Source organism: Ahaetulla prasina, chromosome 2 (assembly GCF_028640845.1).
Source record: "Ahaetulla prasina isolate Xishuangbanna chromosome 2, ASM2864084v1, whole genome shotgun sequence".
In the NCBI taxonomy this organism is placed as follows: domain Eukaryota; kingdom Metazoa; phylum Chordata; class Lepidosauria; order Squamata; family Colubridae; genus Ahaetulla; species Ahaetulla prasina.
The window spans coordinates 20,390,802-20,410,398 of NC_080540.1; the positions used below are offsets into that span (position 1 = coordinate 20,390,802).

General features: G+C 40.2%; 2 protein-coding genes across 5 annotated transcripts; one reads left to right on the forward strand and one right to left on the reverse strand.

Moving 5' to 3' along the window:
* The first annotated feature begins 373 nt into the window (after positions 1–373).
* LOC131190297 (uncharacterized) lies at positions 374–5,059 on the forward strand. Its single transcript, XM_058167560.1, has 2 exons — positions 374–2,592; positions 3,735–5,059. The coding sequence occupies exons 1-2, from the start codon at positions 1,857–1,859 to the stop codon at positions 4,244–4,246; spliced, it is 1,248 nt and encodes a 415-aa protein (XP_058023543.1). The 5' UTR covers positions 374–1,856; the 3' UTR covers positions 4,247–5,059.
* A 2,938-nt stretch (positions 5,060–7,997) lies between these two features.
* Positions 7,998–18,272, reverse strand: LOC131190307 (zinc finger protein 239-like). 4 transcript variants are annotated; one of them, XM_058167579.1, is made up of 4 exons: positions 18,110–18,272; positions 17,194–17,305; positions 16,425–16,789; positions 7,998–13,371 (listed from the first exon to the last, which is right to left on the reverse strand). In XM_058167579.1, the coding sequence occupies exons 3-4, from the start codon at positions 16,465–16,467 to the stop codon at positions 12,332–12,334; spliced, it is 1,083 nt and encodes a 360-aa protein (XP_058023562.1). In that variant the 5' UTR covers positions 16,468–16,789; positions 17,194–17,305; positions 18,110–18,272; the 3' UTR covers positions 7,998–12,331. The 4 variants fall into 4 exon arrangements, with proteins under 4 accessions (XP_058023562.1, XP_058023563.1, XP_058023565.1 ...); XM_058167580.1 differs by lacking the exon at positions 17,194–17,305; XM_058167582.1 differs by lacking the exon at positions 16,425–16,789 and having other exon boundaries at positions 18,110–18,271.
* Between the last annotated feature and the right edge of the window lie 1,325 nt (positions 18,273–19,597).

Genomic DNA, 19,597 nt, shown 5'->3' on the forward strand with positions numbered 1-19,597 from the left:
TCAGAAATAATTGTAGTTTATTAGTTAGCATCTTATCCCCCCATGGCCCTTTTTTTTAAAGAGAACCCCAAGGTGCGGCAACCGAGGCAATTTGGCTACAGTTTTTTTTTTTTTTTACATTTATACCCCGCCCTTCTCCGAAGACTCAGGGCGGCTTACAATGTATAGGGCATTGAGGTGTCAACAGCCGCTTACAATTGAGGTGTCAACAGCCAAAATTAGCCACAGAAAAGTCTGAAAGAGTTGACCAGGAACAGCGCGTCCACACGCTTTAATATATTACAGTTTCAGTCATAAATTGACTTCCGTGGGCCTTAAGTGGTCAATAAAGGAGGTGTGCATATGTGCACTAACATGCCTGTCCTCCCTGCCATTGTGTTTTTATTCTTTTATTCTTGTTCTCCTTTTTGTTTGACAAATTCTAATAAATAAATTAAAAAAATAAGTATTTCCATGAAGTTCTAGAAAGCATCATCTCCTTTCTCCACTCGCCTTCATTCTTTCTTACACTCCCCTGATAATTCCCCCCCCTTAAATCCCTCCAAACGTGGAAACAAAAATACAGCCTTTTGCTTTGCATCACGATTTTAAAAGCTCTTGGCAACCCTGCTGTTATTTAAATATAGATCACAGCCAAGCCGCATTCCGCGCACGAACATTCCTAGATTTTTCTTTTTTTTTAAAAAAAAAAAGTTTTTTATTTTTTAACAAACATACAATGCATTTTTTCTGAACAGAGTATTGGCCAAGTTCCAAATTTATACAACTTTTCGTTATCTTCCAACACACTTTATATGTTTCACTTTTTGTCTTAATGTTTTTTCTCTCTAATTTTTATTTTATTTTGTATTGTATAATTAATCTTATCCTTCGCCCTGAGATCTAATCATTAATCAGTTCCTTTTTTTCTCCCCCCCCTTCTCTTACTTCTTCCAAATTAAACCCTTTAGTTTCAAATCAATCGTTTTTCTAATATTTGACCCTGACTCTAAATCCTCCTATTCAAATATTTTCCCCATTATTTATTTATTTATTTATTTATTTATTTATTTATTTATTTATTTCGTCACAACAATATATGTAGGTATCATACAAAAAGATTATATAGTATATAAACACATATTTGAGTAAATATTACGAGTTATAAGCATATATAAGCATATCTTTTCTTCTTCATATATATATGTATATATATATATATATGAAGAAGAAAAGAAAAACAATATGACAGGAACGGTAGGCATGTTTGTGCGCTTACTCCCTTTTCACCTCAGAATATAAATTCAGACATTTTCCTTAAATTCCATTTTTCCAAATCACAAAAACTAAAGTTCATTCAATTTTACATATACAACTTATCTAACATTAAAACATTTTTCGAAAGCCAAAAGTTCGGTGATAATCCGAAATCACAAATCATCTGAGAAAGCCCAGAGAATGTAGGAAAATGGGAGCAAGCGGGAGATAAAACTCTCCAGGCAGCCCCACCGCAGGAAAGATCCTGTTCACCTCGCAGTTCTGACCATTTACCCCACGCGCGGACGGAGCTGCCTGCGATACACTGGCCGCGACGCTTTCCTGTTCCTGTTTGCAGAAGCAGCGCTCTCCACCTCCCCGCTTTGTCTATTGGCTCACGGCGTGGCTGTTTCCACCCTTCCCCAACAAGAACCCCTTCAATGGTCGGTGGTTCTGACGTTGCAAGCGGAGGTTGGCTCTTCCGAGTGTCTAAAAGAGACCCTTCCAAGTCCGGATCGAAGCTCCACCCACGACGTTACTCCTGACTAACAACTGTTCGTGTGAACGCTCCCTTAGGCAAAAGGTTCCATCTTGGCTTTCTTTCTGGGTCCTGCACTTCTATGCCACCTTTGTTTATTATCTACCCAAAGGTAGCTTCTAGATCACTTGGGCACTGTGGAGTTTGCATTAATCAGGCTCAAGCAGAAATGCCACATACCCCTCGCCAACGGTTGCAGCCTCGGGCTCCAATTTGGTCAGAGACAGAAACGCGAGATTTCCTTGCCCTCTGGGGTGAATTGCTGATTTTGAGGTGGATTGAAAACCGGCCACCAAACAGTGACATCTACGAGGATCTCTCAGCCCAGATGATAGCCAGGGGTCACGAGCGCAATGCTTCGCAGTGTAGGAACCGAGCCCGGGATCTGAAGCGAAGTTATCGGAGAGCCAAAGATGCCCAGATCTGTGCTGGAGCTGAGCCCGTGTCTTGCCGTTACTTCCGAGAATTGGATCAAATGTTTGGAGGTGAAATGGATAGGACCACCAACCGGAGTTTGGCCAGCATGGATGGATCCATGCGGGTGGTGGTAAAAAGCGAGGATGCAAAAGACATGGAGGCCCAGGCCTCTGAGGAAGAGAGCAACCAAATGACGCCCCCAAACACCCTCTCAAGTATGGATGCAGACACAGACACGGAAACCGAACCGAACATGGGGATCACACGAGGGTTAGTGACAGTGGTAGATCCCAACGTGATTGAAACCACAATAGTTGAGGAATGTCCTGAAGAGAAGGCGGTGCCCTTTTGTGGGCAACCCGTTCCAGGCTGCAGTGAAGATGGGCACCACACTGCTACTGGTGAGCAAGAGCCATTTTTCTTCAATGGCATTTTGTTTTTCAATTGGTGCTCTTAGCTCTTCAGCCATCTCATAACCTTGGGTTTAAGTTAGTTGTGAGAACGTCTAGGAATTTGCCTGAGATACCACAAAAATAGAGATTAGCTCTTGGTTTGTAAAAAAAAAAATGACAGAAATGACCTGAATTTTCTCTTAATTAGAAGCCCAAATTAGATACAGGTGGGGAGACAAGTGCCATCTGAGATTTAAGTTCAAAGAAGGAGCCAGGCTAAAAGTAAGTGTTGTACATTCCCATCTCAGCTTTCCAAGATAGTCAAATGGACCTGTGGTTTCTCTGATGTACTTTTTAAAAAAAAAGGGGGGCGGGGTGAGGAGAATGAGAGCCATTTGACCAAGATCAAAGAAAGGTAAAAAATAGTTGGTAAGGAGGCAAGTTAGATTTTCATTCTAGCAACCAATCAGCTGTTTTCTCTGCAGTCTCTGTTCCACTTTATCAAAATGATTGGCTGTGTGATAGATACATTGGGAGCAGAGGTGGGTTTCAGCAGGTTCTGACCAGTTCTGGAGAACCGGTAGCGGAAATTTAGAGTAGTTTGGAGAAACGGTAGTAAAAATTCTGACTGGCTCCACCCCCATTTATTCTCTGCCTCCCAAGTCCTGGCTGATCTGGAGGAAATGGAGATTTTACAGTATCCTTCCCCTGCCACACCCACCAAGCCATGCCATGGCCACCAAGCCAGGCCCACAGAACCAATAGTAAAAAAAAATTGAAACTCACCACTGATTGGGATCCAGTTTGATGTAGTGGTTAAAGTGCTGTCCTAAAATAGGGAGACTGTGAGTTCTAGTCCCGCTTCAGGCATGAAAGCTGGCTGGGTGATTTTGGGCTAGTCGTTCTCTTTCAGCTCAACCCATCTCATAGAGTTGTGATGGGGAAAAGAGAAGGAGGAGAAAGTTTTTGAACTTACTTAAACTATATCAGATGGTAGACTGACATTGATCCCTGTTCCTGGAAAATAAGAGAATCCAGCAATCTCAGGCTACCTCACCTTTGCTGCCCCTTTGCCGGGCCAACTAACTGGACGGATTCATTGAGCGGTAGATAATATTGTCTGGATACCTAACCTGTTTCCCCCTTAACAGGTAGAGGCAGGCGAGAGAAGTCCTTTGGTCATCCCCTGACGACAGCAGAAAGGATGGCATCTATGCGGGAGAGGAAGAGGCGGTCGCACGAGGAGATGATGCATGAGATCATGACCGATTATAGGAGGACCTGGGAGACCATGGAGGCTCTTCACGAGAGAAGTGAAATCAACGCTGGGGACTTCCGTGAAGCAGTGCTGAGGGAAATGCTTCTGGACAGAGAGGCCCGGACACGGGAGGCCCAATTAAACCGTGAATCCCAAGCAAGGGAGGCCCAGCTGGATAGAGAGGCCAGGATTAGGGACAACCAGTTGGAGAGAGAGATTAGGATTAAGGAACTTGGTATGATTGAAGCCGAGCTTCAGCGCACCAGGGAAATCCTCCATCCAATGGTTGATGCCCTGGCATCTGTGGCAGAGGCCTTGCGTATGGCTAGCAGGATATTGCCACCGTCTCAGCCTGCACAGAAAGTGACGGCTGGAGTCTTTTTAGAATCAAACGAAAACAAGTAATTTCTGTCTCTCTTTCAACTAAAAAACTTTTATCTTGAATGGAAAAGATGTGTGGTCAGGAAGTGAAGGGAGGGGGGGGGAAAGTGCTTTCTAAAGTGCTAAATTCAGGGATTTTTAATAGTAATTTTATCTTGCCCAGTAAGAGGTGGAGCCAACCACTCTCAATTTGCTCATCCTGTGGAACAGAGAGATCATGTACATTCTAGACAGTTTGGTTTGGAAAAAGAGAAGAAACTTCAGAAAAGACATTATAGTAGATTATTGATAGGAGCCTTCCTTTTCCTTACAACCAAATCCAGCTGACTGCTTATTTGGGGCTTTTTCTGGAGAGACTTTATCCAAATGCAGGTATTGGAGAACAAAACGCTGGCATATTTTCACAACCGTGTATTGTTTGTACAGATAGTCCTCGACTTACAACAGTTCGTTTAGTGACTGAAGTTACAACGGCACTGAAAAAAGTGACTCATGACTGTTTTTCACATTTACGGCCGTTGCATCATCATGGTCACGTGATCAAAATTTAGACACTTGGCAACTGATTTACAATTAATGATGGTTGCAGTATCCCAGGGTCATGTGATCGCCTTTTTATGACCTTTGACAAGCAAAGTCAAGGGGGAAGCAAGATTCACTTAACAACCATGTTATATGACAGTAATATAACTGCAGTGATTCACTTAACTGTTCCAAGAAAGGTCACAAAATGGGGCAGAGTTCACTTAATAATTGTCTTACTTAGCAACAGAAAATTTGCCCTCAGTTGTGGTCATAAGTCAAGGACTCCCTATAGCAGGGGTCTCCAACCTTGGCAACTTTAAGACCTTGGTAACTTTAACTTGGTAACTTTAAGACTTGTGGACTTCAACTCCCAGAGTTTATTTGCTGGCTGAGGAATTCTGGGAGTTGAAGTCCACAAGTTTTAAAGTTGCCAAGGTTGGAGACCCCTGCCCTATAGTATACTGTATGTGTTTGTATATGCTAGGTATGTATCATTCACAACTATTCCTTCTCAAATTCTTATGACCAGGCTTTATTTTTTTACCAGTTAGTGGAAACAATCAATAGAGAAGAATTGTTGTTTTCACATATACTGATAACCTCCCCTGAAGCAATTTAAGTGGCTGCTTTGCAAACAGAATGCTGGACTGGAGGGAACTGACTTAGCTTCTCCTTCCAGATCTCTCATATATGTAACCAATGAATGTGGCTCTCTTAAAGTCCTTGTGGGCTGAGTTCACAGCAAATCCAAAGCCAGGTTTAAAAAAACCCACAATTGCTGTGTTCACATGACTTGTTATGAACGAACGATATGACCTTTTAATGTGATGACCCATTTCACAGAATATGGTTCCCTTTCTTCCTCTCTGGTTGTTCTCAGTCGCTGTTTTGAAGGGTCCTGTAGTTTTCCCCACTTCTGTTTAACATCTACGTGAAGCCTCTGGGTGAGATCATCTGCCACCATGGACTGAGATATCAATATGTTAATGACTCCCATCTGCATGTAACAGTTGTAAGGGACTTTGGAGGTCCTCTAGTCCAACCCTCTGCTCAGGCAGGAAACCCTACACCACTTCAGACAAATGGTTATCCAACATTTTCTTAAAAACTTCCAGTGTTGGAGCATTCACAGCTTCTGGACGCAAGGTGTTCCACTGATTAATTGTTCTGTCAGGAAATTTTTCCTTAGTTCTAGGTTGCTTCTCTCCTTGATTAGTTTCCACCCATTGTTTTTTGTCCTGCCTTCAAGTGCTTTGGAGAATAGTTTGACTCCCTCTTCTTTGTGGCAACCTCTGAGATATTGGAACACTGCTATCATGTCTCCCCTAGTCCTTCTTTTTATTAAACTAGACATACCCAGTTCCTGCAACCGTTCTTCATATGTTTTAGCCTCCAGTCCCCTAATCATCTTTGTTGCTCTTCTCTGCACTCTTTCTAGAGTCTCAACATCTTTTTTACATCGTGGCGACCAAAACTAATGCAATATTCCAAGTGTGGCCTTACCAAGGCATTATAAAGTGGTATTAACACTTCATGTGACCTTGATTCTACCCCTCTGTTTATGCAGCCTAGGACTGTATTGGCTTTTTTGGCAGCTGCGGCACACTGCTGGCTCATATTTAGAATATAAATTTTTTTTTATTGGCCAAGTGTGATTGGACACACAAGGAATTTGTCTTGGTGCATATGCTCTCAGTGTACATAAAAGAAAAGATACGTGATTTAAATGATTGTCCACTAGTGCTCCAAAATCTCTCTCACAGTTAACTATTCTATTGAGCCAGGTACCTATACCATACCTGTGCATTTGGTTTTTCTTGCCTAAATGTAGAACCTTACTTTTTTCACCATTGCATTTCATTGTGTTAGATAGCGCCCAATGTTCTAGTCTGTATCAAGTATCTTAAGCCCATGGTGAATTTAAGCAAACGTGGTCTCCTTTGCAGTGCTTGGAGGCTGTTAAAGGCTGGTTGGGGAGCAACAGGCTGAAGCTGCACCCTGGCAAGGTGGAATGGCTCTGGGTTTGAGGTTGTTTGGTTCATGGAGAATTGCCACCTTTGGTCTTGGATGAGGTACCATTGCCCCAGACAGATCCAGTGTATAATCTGGAGGTTCTCCTAAACTCATGACCCTTGCTCAAGGAGCAGGTGGCAATTGTGGCCAGGAGGCCCCTTGTGCAACTGTGGGCTGTGTGCCAGTTATGCCCTTTCCTGGACCAACAATCCCTGCTCATAGTCATCCCTACTTACCTCCCATCTTGACTGTTGCGATGTTCTTTACATAGACTGACCTTGAAAAGTATCTGGAAGCTTCAATTGGTTCAAAATGCAGTGGCTCACATGGTTTTGTACGGGCCTAGATGTGCATATGTGTCATCTCTCCTGCAAGGACTCCATTGGCTGCCAATTTGCTTCAAGGTCCAATTCAAGCTGCTGATTGTCATCTTTAAAGCCCTAAATGCCTTGGGATCAGGTTATTTAAAGGACAGTCATACCTACCCAACCCACCAAAGTGGGGGCCAAGGGAATGTTATGGGTCCCTCTCTCCTAAGGAGGTCCATCTAGTGGGACCAAAAGGAAAAGCCTTCTCTATGGGGGCTCCTTCCCTGTAGAACATCATCCCACAGATGATATGATCAGCCTCCACTTTTAACACTCTTGTCTCAAGGCCCTGAAATTCTGGTTTGCCAATGGGCTTTGGTACCCCAGAATACAATGGAAACCCATCAAATGGCTCATTTGATTGTTGTCGCTAGGGTATGTGCAATTATTGCTTTTTATTGTTTCTGTATTGAGCTTTTATTCTTGTAAGCTGCCCAGAGTCACCAAGAATGAGTTGGGCAGCCATATAAATTTTCTTAAATAAATATGCTAAGGCAACAGCTGGGTTTCCACACCACACTGGCTCACACATATTTAACCTTATTGCAGCCTAGTCTAGTTTGTCATCCATAGCCTGTTAATCTATTGGGGAATATGTGTGTGCAGGAAAAAATAGGTTATCATTTCTGATACTCCATTTAGCTATTCTGAAATACTCACAGTATTATGCTGCCTCACCCAGCCAGTATCATTCAGATTACATCTGCAGGAAAAAGCCTTTCTGCTTTTAATACAGTATATACAGTATGTTGAGCTTCATTAGCTTCTTCCAAGAAGACCATTCTTTGTTCAAAACCAACTTCTTTACCTAGAGCACTACTGGATATGAGCTAATAGAGACAAAAGCCAAATAAATCCAACACTAAAAAGAAATTATATTTTTATTGAGCAAGATATCCAAGACATTGCATTTGACAAGACACTGTGAAAAGACCATTTAAAATTAGTAATAATTTTCTAAGAGTTTACACTTTATGGGCAGAATAATGTAGTCACTAATATTTTAGTATCTTGCTAAGATACATGGTTGTACTTACAACCATTCATTTAAAGATGGTTTCAAGTTAAGACAGCCTTGTGGGAGAGTAACACTTAACTCCACATTTATGACCAGTTGCAGCATTCTGCGGTCACAGGATACCAATTTGTGATCTTCCCAGCTGATTTCTGACAAAAAAAACCCAAAAAACTGGGAAAGTTGGATTTCCTTAATGACCTTGGTAAAAATGGTCATAAAATTAGGTCTGATCATGCCATGACTTGATTTACAACCATTCAATTTATGACAAAAAATTCCAGTTCTAACTGTGGTTGTAAATTAAGGACTATCTATAAATGTCAAAGCCTTTTGAATTCTTGCCTCATTGCTACACATGGTTGACTCCTAAAGTTGATAGCATGCACTGAAGAATTTTTTTAAAACCGCTAAAAAGTAACCACATTCTCTCCCCAGATTTTTATTTCTATTGGCATTCCTTTTATTTTTTTTTATAGGACAATTGGTATGACTCCTAAAATGTTATATCAGGAAATATTTACTAGGCTGCTTTCTCCTATCTGGTATTCTCCAAATGTGCTCAATTATAACTTCCATATTCCATTAGTCATTTAACTGACACTGAGTAAGGAAAGGCTGAGATATATTAGCATTCAGTGGGCAACAATACACTTCTTGTTCTCAGCTACACACACGCACACACACTCAAATAGATTGCAAATAGATTTCAACATCAAACACGACTTATTACTAAGATCTCTACATGACATTACTGGGAGGAATTCATCCAGTCTTACCCATAGGAAATCCTGCTCTACTGTACCCAATTTTCAAGGAAAGAATCAGTAGCCCTAAATGTTGCTTAAAACCCTGATAGTAGGCTGGATGAGAGAAAACAAGTTGAAATTAAATCCAGACAAATCGGAGCTGCTGTTGGTATGGAAAAAGTAGGACTCTGGGATTAGAGAGAAGCTTGCTCTGCACAAGGTTGCAGCCCCCAGGAGTAGGTTGGGAGGGTCTGGAAGTGCCCCTCGATCTCCATCTGTCACAGGACTTGCAGACGGCAAATTTGGCAAGAAGAATGTTTGCACAGTTACAAGCCACTGCATCAAATGCGACACTTCCTGAGCCAGCTGGACTCTGGCAAGGTTGACCATCTGCCTTAACTGTGTTGCATGTGAGGCTCTTCTTGAAAAGGGTCTAGATATTGCAAATACTACCAAGCAGGGCAGCTAGGCTGCTGACCGCCATAGTGTATAGAAATCGTATGATTCTCAACAATTGCTGGCGTTTTCTGGGAATAATTCAAGGCATTCTTATATAAAAATTTTAATAAAAATTGTATTTAAACAAAAGGAATAATTCAAGGGCAGTAATGACTCATAAAACCCTGCACAGCTTAGGGCTTGATACTCTATGGCTGGGGTGTCAAACTCGATTTCATTGAGGGCCGTATCAGGGTTGTGTTTGACCTCAGGGGGCCGGGGTAGGCGTGGCCAGCTTGATGTCACTCGTGTCGGGGGGGGCCTGTGGCGGCCCAAGCACTCTGCCAGAGTAAATGGGCTCCTGAGCTCCATTTTCACTGACAGAGGCACCATGAATCTGTCCTTCGCTGTTTCCTGGGTGGCTCCGCAGGCCAGATCTAAGCACCCCACAGGCCAGATTTGGCCTCCAGGCCTTGAGTTTGACAGCCCTGGTGTATGGGATCACCTCTCTTGCTATGAACTTGACTACTCAGATTAGCAGGAAAAACTGTTCTGAAGATAACTATTGTCAAAGTTTCAACCATGTGGTACGTGAAAAGTGTCTTCTGCATGGTTCCAGGTTTTTGTTATTTTTTTAAAAAAACTATTTTACTTGTGTTATTAGAAAGTTAATTCAAGCAAATAAATTCTCTTGGGGTTGTAATGGCTACATTTGATTTTGAGGAGGGGTGAGAGAGAGTGCCTTCAAAGGGGGAGTTAGCGTGATGGACTACAGTGCAGTTGTAGTTTCCCAGGAACACATTTGGAAAGAAGAACGAGACAAGAGGCAGCCCAGTCCGGAGCTGGATAAGAGACAGAAGAAGAGAATAAGATTAGCTACTCCTTAGACTCTCTGAAGTTATATCTGTTAAGGTAAGAGTAGTAAGGGTTTGGTCTGGCAAGATTTTGTCTATTGGGTGTAAGCAAATTAAGAATTGAACTGTAGCCAACTGTTCTGTCAACCTTGGTCTTAGCCCAGGGGTGAAATCCTGACAGGTTCTGGAGAACCAGTAGTGGAAATTTTGAGCAGTTCGGAGAACCAGCAAATATCACCTCTGGCTGGCCCCAGAGTGGGGTGGGAATGGAAATTTTGCAATATCCTTCCCCAAGGAGTGGGGAAGGAATGGGGATTTTGCAGTACCCTTCCCTTCCACGCCAAGCCATACCACGCTCACCAAGGCACACCCACAGAACCGGTAGTAAAAAAAATTGGATTTCACCACTGTCCTAGCCTAAAATGAGGGAGAGAAAATGGTAAAAAGTAAAAATCTAAACAAGCAACCAGCATCAGAATCTCTTTTTAAAAATGCATTTTAGCATTGTACACTCCCCACTTATTGCAAGGAAACATTTTTCAGTACTTTAAAAACTACCATATACACCATTCTAATCAGCAATGTTATATGTACAGAAGAGTTGCTGCGATTAAGCTGTAATGATCAATGTTTAAAAACGTAATACTGCCTGACTTAATATTTACAATTGACTTAATATTTACATTTAATATTTTCAGCCCCTTGGTCTCAGGGCAGCAGACAGCATCCAATACTATAGCAGTCCAAGACTGGGTAACCAATGGCCTTCCAGATGTTTTTAGGCTGCAATTTCTATCATCTCTCACTGGTGACCATAATGCCAAGAGCTGTTGAAAATTGGAGCCCAACAACAGTGAAGAAAGCCATACACCTGTCATGGTTACACATACGCACATTCAAACAGTGGTACAGGTTGGTTACAGTTACTTTAACCCTCTCTGATTTCAGTGGGGGTTTTTTAAGTGCAACTAAGTCTGGATCCAATGTAGTAATAACAACAAAAATAACAACAATGATCTAAAAACAATCTGGAACCTAGATCAAATATTCAAAAATTAAAATAAAATCACAAAAGATATGGAAAGAGAGGTAGAACAAAATGTTTCTTTAAAAATACGAATGTTGACCACTACTAAATAAAGGGTTAACCGATCACTTGGAGCAGGGAATTCCACATATTGGTGTCACACAAGGGCAAATAACAGGGTTCCTGAGGATCACTGGAGGGGACAGCCTCATGTGGCAATCTTGAATAATATAGCCAATAAGCAGCACTTTGGATGATGCTCAGAAGCACATCTAACCAATTAAATTGAACAAAACTAAAGCTATGTATACTTTAACTTGGATTTGTAACCTTGATGCATTCTCTAAATACTGAAGTCTGCACAGTCAACCTCCTATAAAAAGCATTAGAGAAAATCTAGAGATTAACAAGGGCGAATTCTTGATTTACTACACTTTTAAATTCCAAAGTGGCCTCCATACAATATAGTGTTGTATTGTAAAGGAACAAAGATTGGCCTGTGGCAACTACCTCTGTATCACATCTTTATTCCAGCATTCCATGTGATATGACTTTTTTTTTTGTAGAAATATAAGGTTTTCCTTTCAAATCTAAGCATAGCAAACTCCCAAGCCAAAAAGGAACAAAGCATCAAGGACAGAGCATCAGCAGTAGGGTCCACCTACCCTGTTTCTCTCTATGCCTTGATGAGACTTTGGAAAGAGGGCTATATATTTTGCACGGGCTAAGAATCTATAGTGACACATTGATGATCATTTTAAAGCATTTTCCTGTAGTTACTAATAAATCTTTTACATTTCAAACTACAATGTTATTTTCTCATAAAATTGAAAAATGAATAAGTCTTAGCTTTCTGGCATTTTTGTACTTCTTGTAGCCTTATTAACCCCTGACCTCAGTCCTCTTGTTCTATATCCATTGCTCTTGGCTGTCACTTTTCTTTTTGCTTCACATTTTGAAATATTGAACCTGTAAGTACAAATAGAATTTCAAAATCCTAAAATAAGTCCACTGCTTCTGGACATACAGATGACAACACACATTGTTCTTCCAAAGCTACTATTCAGGGAGCAAAAGACGATGCTAATATTAATAACCTGTACAGAATTGTCTTTAGAATTTAAGTTTTCTGCCCAATATGGATTCTCTGGTGAGAAATGAGGTGCGATTTCTGATTGAAATTCTTCCCACAGTTGGGACACTTATACGGTTTCTCTCCAGTATGAAGCCGTTGATGAATAACAAGCCCAGAATTGAAGCTAAAACTCTTGCCACAATCCTGGCATGTGTACGGCTTCTGCCCTGTGTGAATGCCTTGATGAGAAATAAGGTGCGATCTCTGATTGAAGCTCTTTCCGCAGTCAGAACATTTATATGGTTTCTCCCCAGTGTGGATCCGTTGATGTATTACGAGACCAGAGTTGTAACTGAAGCTTTTCCCGCAGTCAGGGCATTTGAAAGATTTCTCTCCCATATGGGTCCTCTGATGCGAAAGGAGATGAGATTTTTGGCTGAAGCTTTTCTCACAGTTGGAGCACTTATACGGTTTCTCCCCGGTGTGAATTCGTTGGTGTATGATGAGCCCAGAGTTGTAGCTGAAGCTCTTCCCACAGTCAAAGCATTTAAATGGCTTCTCACCTGTGTGGGTCCCATGGTGAGAGGTGAGATGGGATCGCTGGTTGAAGCTCTTGTCACAATCAGGGCATTTATACGGCTTCTCCCCTGTGTGGATTCTCTGATGGACCATAAGCCCTGAGTGGTTGCGGAAAGTTTTTTCACAAATGATGCAGAGATATGGCTTCTCTCCTAAATGGAGAATTTGAGGCCTATTGATGCCTACGTTCTGGCAGAAGCTGTTTTCCTGTTTTTTAGGGGTAATTTTACTTTCTCCGATGTGGATGAGTTGCTGGATTACTATTTGGTCAAGACGTTTTAAATTCCCTTCCTTGCACTGACCAGTTTTGCTTTGCATTTTATCAGAAGCAGCTTTTTCTCTTCTCTCTGGCAGCAGATTGTAGGGACTTTCAGTCCCCCTTTCCTGTTTACATCTTTGAGAGCTACTCTCTTTAGATCCTCCTCTAAACATCACCTGCATTTCTACATGCTCTGGTTCTTCTTTTATGGATGTCTGCTTCTCTGTCTTGGTTGCCATCCCATCACCTGTTGAAATAAATCAGATTTTAAACAAAAAAGATGGTTTCCAGTCTTTTCCATCCGTAATGTTAAACAATGATAACATAGGGATAAAAAAAAGAATCCATTAAAAGTTTCAAATGACATTACTTATTGAATCTAACCCAAGAATAATCTCCAAAATTAGGTTACAGCAAAAACAATGCCAGTTAGTAGTAGTTTCAAATGCACAATTATACGTTGAAGAAGATAAAGCTGAGGTATGGAAAGCCAATACCATCTTTCCATTTTACTCCATTGATACATGCTGAAGGACGATTAGACAAAGAGTTGTATTTATTTTTTAAAACAATAACCAAAATAATAAGCACTCTGTTAGGAGAATCTTTGCTTATCTAAGATTCCAGATTCAGAAACTGGCATTTCTGGTTAAGCAGGATCTTCTAAACAAACTACTGTATACATAATTTCATACTCCAAGTATCAGATTTAAAATAATCCATGGGGAATGGAAGTAAATTTTACTGAGGCTGCAATTCTGTGGTGTTGGAAAACGTGGGTAATTTCCAGTTTATTTACACCCAGAATATGCTCAATCAATCCCTATATCCACATCAAAGCAAGAACATGTGTCAAAGGGCCGGATAGCTCAGGCTGGTAAGGCCTGTTATTAAGACCACAAAGCCTGCAATTACTGCAGGTTCAAGCCCGGCCCAAGGTTGACTCAGCCTTCCATCCTTTATAAGGTAGGTAAAATGAGGACCCAGATTGTTGGGGGGGCAATAAGTTGACTTTGTAAAAATATACAAATAGAATGAGACTATTGCCTTATACACTGTAAGCCGCCCTGAGTCTTCGGAGAAGGGCGGGGTATAAATGTAAACAAAAAAACAAAACAAAAAATTCAGTTCAGCTAGAAAAAAATATAATGTGACATTATTAAACATCAGCAAATATCACATATAATTAATTGGCGAAACCTGAATCAAAATTAGGGAGAGACATAAACAAGAATTTACATTACAGGTAGTCCTCAACTTATTACCACAATAAGGATCAGAAAAATCGTTATTAAGCAGTGCAGCCATTGAGCAAATCTTCATGTGACTGTATCCGATTTTTATGACACTTTTGCCACAGTCATTAAGTGAATCATCAGTCTTTAAGCAAGACATCACATGACCACAACTTGCAACCACCTGCTGGCTTCCCCATTCACTTTGCTTGGACGTTACAAGTGTCATAGTTACCAGACAGATGCCAAGCGCCTGAACTACAATCACATGACCATGGGGGTGCTATTATAGTCTTCAGTGCAAGGATCACTTGTAAACTATTTTTTTCAGTACATTTGTTAACTTCAGTCACTAAAAGAATGGTCATAAGCAGACTAGATCTATGGTATATGTCTGTAGCTATATATCAAAGGGACATTGTCACTGGAAACTATACTAAGAGTAATTATAAGTCCCGAAGGAACTGGCCTTTGCTTATTGCAGCTTTAACTCCTTTAAGAACATAATAGGAACAGACTACAAATGGAAAGTAGGACACAAGGTGATCTAGCCTCAATTCTGCACCACAAAGGAAACAACTTGATGAAGATGATGTATGTAACATGTGGAAAGAGAGCTGAAATTCTCTTTCCATCTGCACTATTTTTCTTTGAAAATTCATTCAGAGACAGTATGAAAATGCCTCTGAAAAGCCCATAAGCAAATGCTTCAAAGCAGCAACTGTTTCTAGCCACAGTCAGTGGTGGGTTGCTACCGATTCGCACCAGATCGGACGAACCAGTAGCGGCGGTGGCGGGAGGCTTCGCTCATCCACCCGGACGCTTCTGTGCATGTGCGAACCAGTAGCGACAGGATTTGGAACCCGCCCCTGGCCACAGTACTCTACAAATTAATATTCAGTGGTACACTGTCACTGGACAAAACAAATAGCCTTCTTGGCAAAATCAGGCATCAATAAAAGTTTGAGCCCACATAGGCCCATCAGACATGTAGACCATTCATATTTCCTGAAACATCACTTATAAACTGGAGCTTTTCACATTTATTTGTGAGAAACATATAACACAAGGAATCATATAAATCCCCCAGCCATTTAGTGAAAGTTCAGCAGCAGTTTGCAAATGAGTGTCTCTACTTTACCTTTAGAGATAAACTGATATATATGCACTGACAGTAGTAGCAGAGTAGTACTCCAAAAGAAAGATCATCATTAGATTTGTTGCCAAAGAGCTAAGAAGTTAATGTGCCACCTTACAAATTGTATAAGCCAAACTCTAACACTCATTTATTAATGAATTCTTTAGGGTGGAAGAATCCAAAAATTGTCTGAACCTCTTGTTCCGTGAATGGCAATCTGTCCAAGAAATTGACCTTACCGTATACCTCAAATGTGAAAATAAAAGGGAAGATCTTGTGGTGGAATGCTTGGATTACACAAAAGATTAATACTTTAAATCAGTTGATTGCTAATGATGGTTTTAACTATTTTGAGAAATTGCCTTTTGACATTGATGTGTCTGCCTATGTGCAATATGATATATTCAGTTGAAACATATGTTAATCAGTTTGGCTCAAATGCTTTAACAATCTTTGGGCTACCTATAATTTTAGTTCCATTATAAAATGCAGTGTTTGAACCCAAAAAGTGAAATGAAAGTCAGAAGTAATTAAATATTTGAAGCTGGAATGAAAAAAGGGAATACCCAGTTTTAGAAAATCAATTGGTCCAGGAATTTAAAAATGCAAAATATACATCTTATGATTCATAAATAAAACATATTCATCAGAAAACATTATTTGGAGTTTACTGGACCATTCAATTGCTTTAAAAAAGGATAGACATTACGTTCCTTGATGTATGTTTATGATGTATGTTTAAAATATGTTTATATAATATTGGGAAGAAATATTAAGGATCTCAAAGGGATATTGAATTATATCCTTAAAATGGGATTTGTTGTCTCATTAAGAATTTTGAGCTTGAGGTAAGGCAAAGAAGATAATTGTAATTGGACAGGAACATGCTTTCCTGATTTTAAGGAAAGGATACAGGACATGAATTACCTGTTTTTGAAAAGCCTTTGTTTTCTAAAAGTAAGATGAGCATATGTTGCGATATGGTCTATATTTAGTGATATGCTTAACAACTGGATTAATTTTCCATGTTTATTTATATTATATGGATTTTTCTGTTAGTTTTTTCTTCTTTTGTCACATTTAGTTTATTTTAATCACTATAACAGATTTATCTTTTTTTTTCACTGCATAAACACTAAAGCTTTGGGGGTGTTATGCAGACTTTTTAAATATTTCACCATTTCAAGTCAATTTTAAAAAGGCTGATTGTGGAATATCCACCAGCTCATTGTCAATAATGTTGAGATAATCCTGTTTGTTTTCCAGTCTGAGATCTCACCTCTGTTGCGGACCTGATGATAGAGAAGAAATTATTGTTTCATATTGTTTTGTCTCAAATTGTTTAATTATTGTATATTTCCCAGTGTCATAAATAAAGTTTAGCACCATCAATTAATTAAACAAATAAATAAAATCCATGTGGGACTAAGAGGCCGCTATTCGAGCAATTCCATTTATTATTCCAAATAGCTGAAATCTTAAGTCAAAATAATTTTGGATTATTTATTCAGGATTTATTTTCTCTTTGAGAAAATTTTTCACAAACTAGAGCTTCTTTTCTTTGGAAAAGGAAGTAAGAGGAAATGTGATACATCTAAAACCATGCACTGGTAGAAAAGTTTTAGACTATTTCATACAATATCAGAATTCATTATTACTCCATGAAGCTAATTGGTGGAAGAAATATTTCACATACTTGAAGTATTACTCTCTAGAATGGCAACTTCATGTCCATCAACTGCAGTTACTGATACTAACAAAGGAGAATATTTGCAGCTTGAAGGGTCCTAGTTTGGGTAATGAAACACCTGCAAGAAAACAAGCAAGCTCAGAGAGCACCAAGGAACCTCATGCAGTTGCTGAAAACATATTATGCAAATTCAAGAAGGAGATAAGCACACCAGCAAAACAAAAGCAAAAGCCCTTGAATTTAATTGCTTCAGTTTTGCTTGTTTACACTGACCTAGAGAAAGTAAAACCTGTCAAATAGAGCTCAACTCCTGATTGAGTTTTCTTAGCAGCAACACAGAGGTAATTTGACTGTGCCTTTCCTGGGATGCTTTTCAATTTCCCAGAATATTTTCTGGGGTATTTCTTACACCCAAACCTGCTCAGCTTCCAAATCCAGCCAAGGTCAGCCAAGGTCTGCATGATGATGTGTCAAGTGAGCCATCAACTGTCTCTCCATTAATAACATCATCCATAGGGAAGCAGGAACAATCAGCACCTGCTATTTCATTCTTCTTATTGTAGGCTTTTCTCAAAGCCTACAATCAACTGGCTGGCCATTGTCTGGGCTGGAATGCCAGATGAAGCAGATTTTGTCCACAGGGCTCTTTCAAAACAAATTACTGTATTCCCAAGCAACCCTCAACCTGACAAACCAAAAGAATGGCTTATCCTTCAGTTCGTGCCATTAAACAGGAACTCCGTGCTTCGATTTAATTCACTAATATCAATAAAAAAAATAATTTTATAGAGTGCAGGTTCCAAGCAGAGAGGCAGGTTGAAAAATACCGGATACAAGTCGACCTCGGTGGGGACCCTAGTATAAAAGGTTTTCTGCGATAAGTATTTCTTCCCTACATTCCACCTTACAGTCTTTCTTTTACCTGACCCGCTGCCAGTTTATTCGGAGTTATTTCGGAATTGATGATAGTCTTCACTCTGGTCGAGTGACAAAGCGTTGATTCGATGTCCGCCGGGCCACTTATCTCGGTCTTATCTATCACATAGCTTTCACGATGGCGGCAAATCTATTTACTACAGGAAGTTCATCCTCCTGGCTCAGCGGAGCGAAATGGAAAAGCCCTGATACTTCCTAGGAAACAGTAAGCGGAGCCCTCTCCTGGCAAGATGGAAGAGGGGCTTTTTCTACGCTGAAAAACACTTATTTTAGGTGCCGCCCAGGAGAAGGTTTTTAAGTTACCATCGCCTTTTTCTTCAGAGCTAGGAGTAAAAAAATCATCCTGGGCAAGTACTGTAAAAAGCTAGCACATCGGGAGAAATTGTTTTGCCAGCTCCACGTTACACTGATCGTTTTGAATTAGCAGGGAGCTTTATTGCTATTTACTGGCAGGTTACTGCTACGGTCAAAAACATAATTTCCACCATGGCTCCTCTAAAATTATGCTGAATATTCAGAAATCCAGAATATGTTTCATCTGAATGTACTAAGTACTATGTACTAAGTACTATCCAGTCTGGTGAAGTGTAAGTGTGTGTGGGTGTTTGTGTGTTTATTTGTGTGTGTGTGCGCATGTGTAACTCTGGGCAGGTTCTTACCAGTAGGGAGTTTGGTGCAAGGGCCCCCTAATGCCTCATGTCTATACAAACTAGGAGAGTAATGCCAGCTCCAGTGTTACATGGATTAACAAAGTCCACGTCTTCCCAAACTTTGGTCACTAGCCACTGTCATCCCAGTCTTCAAAAAAGGAGACCCCAGCTTAGTTGAAAATTACAGACCAATCTCTTTATGCTGTGTCACCTGTAAAGTTATGGAATATATCATCAACCAATCCATTATCCTCTACCTAGAAACAAGCAATCTACTCTCTAATAAACAATTTGGTTTCAGAAAAAAATTATCATGTAACTTACAACTTCTTCACTGCAAAAACATATGGACTACAAATCTTGATCAAGGCAAAACAATAGATGCAATTTACATTGACTTCTTTAAAGCTTTTGACTCAGTGGTACATGACAAACTTCTCCTAAAACTAAAATCCTACGGCATCTCCGGACCCCTCCACAATTGGATATCAGCGTTCCTGTCCAACAGACAACAAGTGGTCAAAATAGGCAGTGCCCTATCAAATCCTGTTCCTGTCAATAGCGGCGTTCCCCAGGGCAGTGTTCTTGGACCAACACTCTTCATATTATACATTAATGATCTCTGTGACCATATTAAAAGTAATTGTGTTCTTTTCGCTGATGATGTCAAACTATTTAACACTGCCAACAATACAGCTACCCTTCAAAAAGACCTTGACTTTGTGTCAGAATGGTCAAAAACTTGGCAACTCCAAATCTCAACCAGCAAATGCTGTCTTACACATTGGAAAAAAGAATCCAAACAATAAATACAAACTCGATGG